The sequence below is a fragment of the Anneissia japonica genome, unplaced genomic scaffold, assembly GCF_011630105.1.
Source record: "Anneissia japonica isolate Jap-2015-1 unplaced genomic scaffold, ASM1163010v1 scaffold2823_len59780_cov132, whole genome shotgun sequence".
NCBI classification, from domain to species: domain Eukaryota; kingdom Metazoa; phylum Echinodermata; class Crinoidea; order Comatulida; family Comatulidae; genus Anneissia; species Anneissia japonica.
Window position 1 is genome coordinate 34,040 of NW_022718864.1, and position 7,281 is coordinate 41,320.

General features: G+C 32.9%; 1 protein-coding gene across 1 annotated transcript in view; it reads left to right on the forward strand.

Annotated features, from left to right (window-relative positions):
- LOC117110640 (LON peptidase N-terminal domain and RING finger protein 3-like) overlaps window positions 1–1,174 on the forward strand; it is a 5,686-nt gene extending 4,512 nt beyond the window's left edge. Inside the window, exon 2 of the mRNA XM_033253404.1 lies at window positions 758–1,174. Coding sequence (XP_033109295.1) covers window positions 758–1,050 — 293 coding nt within the window. The 3' untranslated portion in view covers window positions 1,051–1,174. The remainder of the gene's footprint in view (window positions 1–757) is intronic.
- The last annotated feature ends 6,107 nt before the right edge of the window (window positions 1,175–7,281 follow it).

Consider the following 7,281-nt stretch of genomic DNA (forward strand, 5'->3'; position numbering starts at 1 on the left):
AGTCTGTATTTCTCATTTTTTTTATTCTTTTGCGTAAAACTAAAATTCATGCCAATATTTTTCCATAATTTATAATAATTGGAGTAATGCAAATGCATATTTTCTAAAAAAAGTCATTTTTAGTGAAATTTTGCCGGGAATGGGGCTTTAAGATACATCAGAAAATTGTCTTTTGTACACTACAGATTTTTTAAGAAAAAAAATATGGAACATCAAGACAAAAATATCAATATGGGGAAAACGTATACATATATAAACTAAATAATGGACGTTTAAGAAAGATTTTTTATATAGGGTGTTTAAAATGGTTTGAAAGTGCTAAGAATAAGACTTAAGATTAAAATCATGCAATGCTGTATATTCTGACTCAGATTGTTCTTAAAAGTAGGTTATGTGATCGCCACACTCTTAATATATGCTTTGCAGTACTTATCCAATGTTACCCAATGCCATTCACAGCTTGATTTCAAGATTTCCTGAGATAAACAAGTGCCATATCCTCTTCTCCCTTTGTACATAATGTGCATGTGATGTCATGATCAGTAAACCAATAGTGGGTTTGAGATGTTAATGAAACAGTATTTGATCTGGTTTTGAATTTCAGGAAAAAACTGTGAAAATCAAGTTTGACCATTATATAACATTCACAATCCTGTCGTGTTTTAATTTGAGAATACATTTTAAATGAAGACTTTCTAATTATTTGCTCCTTCATTTCCTGAGCATTATGTTCTCATACTAAATTTCTTTCTTGTAGAGGATGACATTAATCAACTGAACACATTACATCAGTCGGTATACAGTGAAGCTTCATCATGGTTCAATGCCCTTAGGTCCGTCTTTCGTTCACGGATCTCTAAACACTACGGAGGAATGCCAGCATTACCGGAAAACCCGCTAGAATCACCTGATGGCCCCGGATGGACTTGGTGGTTGCTAGCCGTCCTTCCTGTAGCCCCAAGAGCACAACTAGAATGCATGTCAATGACAAGCCTTAGGGAACGTCTGTTGTTCCCACGAAGATGCCTGCGAGCAGCGTCAGAGTCGTAGATCTGTAAATTTGTAAAATATTATCTAATAATGTCCATACGGGTTTAAGCGTCTACAGTATTTAAACTATCAGCAGTATTTCAAAATATGTGGAACATTGCCCAAATAAAAAATTGATAGGTACATATACCAGGGAGATGTAAAAATTATTTTTTACATCTCCCTGCATATACTAACTGTGGTTGTATTTGCTTTACATTTCTTTGATTCAAATCCACTATTAGTAAAATTCACACCGGAGTATGTGTCCTTTTCATGACAATGTAGAAGGCTTCCTTTAGGTTTTGAGGGGTTCTGTATTAGTTAACAAAATTATGGCATAAAAAATATTATGGAGACTTTTTGATATTTGCTAAAATTTGTTTAAATATTGTGTTTTAGTATTTGATTTCATGGTTAATGTATTCAAATAGACAAATAATGTCTCTTCCAGTGTAGCACACATTTTTTCTATAAATATTGATTTTTGCACTCAAAATGTCAGTTATGCCCTTTTGCCTTGGGTTTTCTGATTCAAGACATGTTGACAAACTTTGGCAAAAGGATATAAGTACCCAGTTTAGTTCCTTTCAACGCAATTTTGAGTCAGATTTTTCAAAAATAACATTCAATATATAATTTCATATGTTAGTCATGTATAAACTATAAAATAAATGTACAATAATACCAAAGAAATGCATTAAATAATAAATACTAAAATTACAAACGATTAAAAACTCATGTATAGGCTAACCAAATATACAAACAAGAAAATGAATTAACATTAGTATGCTATTATGTATCAACAAAGCCTTTTTGGCTCAAGGTGCTAGATCGAGGACCCTTTGGGTAGGAGGCCTTATGGACCCCTAGGGGTCTGGGGGCCTCGCACAAGAGCGCATAGGGTTTACGTCACTGCGTGAAGGATGCATGCGTATGCGTATATGAAATAGAATTGCTGTTTAGTTAGAATGCGCATGTGACTGTTTCTATCTGTACGTTAAACAAGAATTACAATAGTTTTTAAAATTTTAATTTATATTTTAAGTCATGTAATTACCAATATAAATTAGGCCTATTATTATTATTATTATTATTATTATTATTATTATTATTATTAGCAATTCTTTTCTATGATCCAAATTCAATAATAAAATGATTACGAATATTATTGTTTTTTTATATTCTAATAAAATATTTAGAAAATGTATTATATATATAGATTTAGATGGAAATGTAAGTTGTTGTTTGCTTAGTGAACACAGTTGATTCAAGTAAACTGTGCAGTTATACCTTTTTGTCATGCCATTTGCTATAAATAAATGTTGTAGTTGTGCCTCTTTGCCATAGTTATTTGCTAAATAATCGTTTTAGTTGTCCCTCTTTGTCACTGTTATTTCTAGTTAAAATATGAATTGTTATTCTGCCATGGTTAATTATTTTTATTAAACAGTTACTATTTTCCTATAGTTTATTTCCATAGTATTAAACTGTTGCCATTCAAAGTAATATAAGAGACAGGTTGCCATTCAAAGTAAGGCAAAATTATATAGCATAAATTAACTAGGCTTATCATGTTTGCCTAACATTAACTAGACATATGCTACTGTCAAGAATCATACTATTTAACCAATTTCTATTTACAAATTGTGAATACTCAAACAGTAAGAATAATAAAAATAATACAACTTAACATGCAACCTTCATTGTAACCAGGGAGAAAGCTCTCTTCTGATTGGTTGGCTGTTGAAAGAACGTCACGCTTCAGCGTATCACAGCCTATCTTTGCAGTTATGCCCTTTTGCCTTGGGGATTTACTGAAAAGTGTGTAGTTATGCCCTTTTGCCATGCCCCTATCTAGCCCGGAGGACACTTTTTTACAATTTTTTTTGTGTCAACATTTGTAACATGATGTACTGACCCCACTAGGCTATATAACTCATTTTCGCCAAAAATGTCAGTTATGCCCTTTTGCCATGGGGGGGGGGGGGCAGTGTATTGGTTAAAAAAATTATGGCATAAAAAATATTATGGAGACTTTTTGATATTTGCTAAAATTTGTTTAAATATTTGTCTTCTTTGTTTTATCCAAGTTTTATTTTTGTGGACATTTATATTTATTTGCCTTTTATTTTGTGATCACATTTTTATTCTTGTGTTTTATCTGCACTTATTGTTTCCTTTTTCATTAATTTAAAAAAAGAAATTTGTAGGTCTGATTTTATTCGTCTCAAATTTTGTTGCTCTTTGTTTATTGATTTTATGTTTATTGATTACTAATCAGCTTAATGAGATTACATTAATTAATGATGGAAATGATGTAATGACAATAAAGACATGTGTAGGATCAATGTTTATTGATTAGCAATCATCTTAATGAGATTATATTGATTAACGATAATGAATACAATAAAGACGTGTGTAGGATCAATGTTTATTGATTAGCAATCATCTTAATGAGATTACATTGATTAACGATAATGAATACTATAAAGACATGTTTAGGATCAATGTTTATTGATTAGCAATCATCTTAATGAGATTACATTGATTAACGATAATGAATACAATAAAGACATGTGTAGGATCAATGTTTATTGATTAGCAATCATCTTAATGAGATTACATTGATTAACGATAATGAATACAATAAAGACATGTGTAGGATCAATGTTATTTTTTATTGACACACTGCAAAGGTCCATTAAAATTGAATATTTTCTAATATTTAAAACGTTACATGAAATTCAGTAGCCACATGATTTTTATGACCACTCAGTGGTTAAATTTAAATATTACTTTGTTAATAGATAGTATTGTAGAAATGTGAATAATAAATAATGTTTAACAATATACTTCATAAATAGTTTTAGTTTATCCTAACAAACAAAACAATACCATCTTTTAGATATTCTGTCTGTGTGTATTAGCAAATAAAACAATATACTTTATAATTAGCTCTTGTAAGGAAGTGTTCCAAAGTACTATATAGCCTGTTGCATTTTATTTTGTCTTCTTTTGTATTGAGCATTGGTCCTGGGCATTGGTCCAGGACATCGGTTCTGACATTCCTCGGCGTATGTCTTGGGGGCATTGGTCCTCGCATCAGTCCTCAGCATCTGTCCTGAGTCCAGACTATTGGTTATGGGCATTGGTCTTCGCATCAGTTCTGGGCAATGGTTTGGGCATCAGTCCTGGGTATTTGTCCTTACAAGGGCGTCGATACGTGCTTGAAAGTGGGTGGGTGCGCTTAAGCATGGAGGTATATACCTCCATGGCTTAGACCCTCGGTCGGCTCCGTGGGTCGAAGCCCCTGAAACTTCGGCGTTCCAACCTTTTATAAGTATGTCATTTAATTGTTTTAAGACAGCAGCATAACAATTTACTATTAACCTTATTTCCACACTACGTCTACGTTAAAAAAAGTGTTTTGTATTCATAATAAAAAACCCACTTATTTTGTGCAAACTAACGTTTATATAAATTACGATTTGTTTTATATATTAGTACGTAAATGTACTCGCTTTAATAAGTAGGAGTTTAACTATAGACGAGTGGCGAGTGGTGAATAAGTGGGGGTCGTGTCCTCCTCTCGACCACCGATCAATGCCCATGGGCCCAAGTATCTGCTAGGCATCAGTCTTGATTTTGTTTTGATTGTGCATATGGTTCATGTTTGATGAGAGAGTAATACATTTTAAACAAGCAAAAATAAAATAGGCCTATCATTCTCGAAACTCGACAGATAAATTATACCGATTCTGTTTACTTTAGATCCTAAAGTAGCACAGTCAATCAATAAGGAATTATTCGTTTAGTTAAAGTCTGTAAATCCACAGACACTCCATTGTTCCAATCTGTGCATCCAGTAAGTGTCATTTGAATTGTTTTTTAAAATTTAAATTTTAACATAAAACAAACCCTAATTTACTAAACCTTGAAGCGACTGACTTGGTTATTTTTTTTTAATATATACAAATATAAACAGCTCCATGTAAATCACTACTCGAATAATTACATTTAGTAAAGGACTCTTTGAATTTTTCATAACGTAAGCAAATGATCCTAAACTGAAACCCCAGTTTAAAACCAACAATGATCGAACTTAGCTATACTGCAGTTATAGAGGGCAGCAGACAGCTTTTATGAACGTTAGAATCCCGAATTGATGCCCAGTGGGCTTAATCTCGTGATGAAGCCGATGTCGAATATTGAAGCCCCCCCCCTCTTTAGTTTGGAAAATTAGCCTCAAAAAGAAGCCCATCCCATGGGCTTCTTTTCAAGATAGCACAGGCTTCTTTTCGAGATCGTACAGTATATACACTGTACATGAATTTAAAAAAACAAAATAAATTAAAAAGAAGCTTGGTTTATACAGTAGTTAAATACACTCCATGATACAGATTGATTTCTTTTATAATATGATAATAGGATTGCATTGTATGCCCATCTTAAAAAAAAAAAATTTTTTTAAAGAAAAGGAAAAGAAAAGAAAAAAAGAAGACGCCCAGGGCTTCAATTTGAGGTTTCACGGTATTTGACACTGTTTTTGAATGATGTCCCGATAGTACCGTTTTATTCCTGGCTCGTGGCGAGTACCTTTCTGCTATCCTCTGTATCCGCCACATGCTCTTTGAAGAAGTAAAGTTAAAAGGCTTGTAAGAAGTAGGCCTAATATAGTCCCATTGTATCAGGGTGATGATGATAACATAAATGTTCGTAAATGGCCAAGAAAAAATTGTGTTGACCACGTTTTGGCAAAATTCAAAAGATGGGTAGGCCTGCAAAATAGGCTAGCCTTGGCCCCCTAGCATATGGCATGGCCAAGGCTATTCCAGCTTTATTTGCTCGTAATAAAAATAATAATAAAGTAAAATATCGACCCTGAATTTTGTAAAATTTGAGTCGGTCGAGCGTGGCCAATACAATAATTTTCTTTTTTGGCCTAATTAGATTTATTATGCCTCATTTACAAAAGTATACGGATATGTGGGTCATATGTTGCAATGCTATTATCTCAATTAGGCCTACTATTAAACAGTCATGTATTTATTTCAATCGATCGGCTTGATTTAAAACAAGGAAAATTAAAATATTTTTTTAATTACTGATATGAAACTAATTTTCTAAATATTGAACAAAATAAATACTGTAATGAATAATGATAACGTACTAACCAAAACGACTAATCAAATTTGGGAGATAGGCCTATTTAATTATTGCTTTAAAAGTAAATTTCTACTCTGTTGTATTCTGCATTATACTTCTGGTCTTTGCTCGTTAAAAAGTTGATAAATACGTGGAAAATTGACCAATAGTCTCATCAATCAATCTAGTTACGACTCATCAGAAATTTTGATTTTATTTTTTAGGACCACGATAATTATCTAATACTCTGATACACCTAACTTGGTAGCAACAGTAAATAAAAAATAATAGATAAAAAGATAAAACACAGAAAGACATCTTTTGACTATAGCCGCTCTGTGCAGACAACTATTGTCTAATCAGAAAAGAGTATTTGTTCGTTGCATGCGCCGAGTTTTGTGTTCATATTATAAAAATATTATTTTGTGAAAGAATATCCTCAAAACCCATGAGCAAAAGGCCACAGGACGAGTAAATGAAGATTAAATTGAACGGTAAACACACACAGTAGGTTATTTGAAGGGTATAGACTTTGATTATGACTTATATTTCCAATCATTAGTATGGCCTAGAAGTAGGCCTAGGCCTTCTCTACTAAATAGGCGTAGGCCTAGGCCTATGTACTCCTAGTAGGTGCAAGCGTAGACTGCACCTAGGTGTAGGCCTAGGCGGCTAGGACTTGGGTGCCCTAGCTAGAAAGGATTGGTTTACTGTTATAGGCCTAAGTCTATGTAGTATGTATTATCGTGCTTAAAATCAGTGACATTATTTTTGTGCGGTTGCCGTTTCGAAATCCTAAATCCATGATTGTGGAAATGTGAATTCATTAGTTACAGTTTTATTAATTATATAGTACTGCAGCTTTGACTTGGTCTGAAATCCAGTTCCTGTCCATTGTTGATTATTTTTGATCTTCATTTTAAAGTGTTCGATTTAATTTTGTGGTTAACACAATTTTATATTTATCTTTGAAAGTTAAGCTGCGACCATGGAGGAATAAATAATGAATGGAAATAATAAATGGAAGTATATTTGTCCGTTGATGCCTGCCGATTTTAGCTTCCGATCTCCTTCCGAGAGATATGGACTTGATTTGGATCTGGA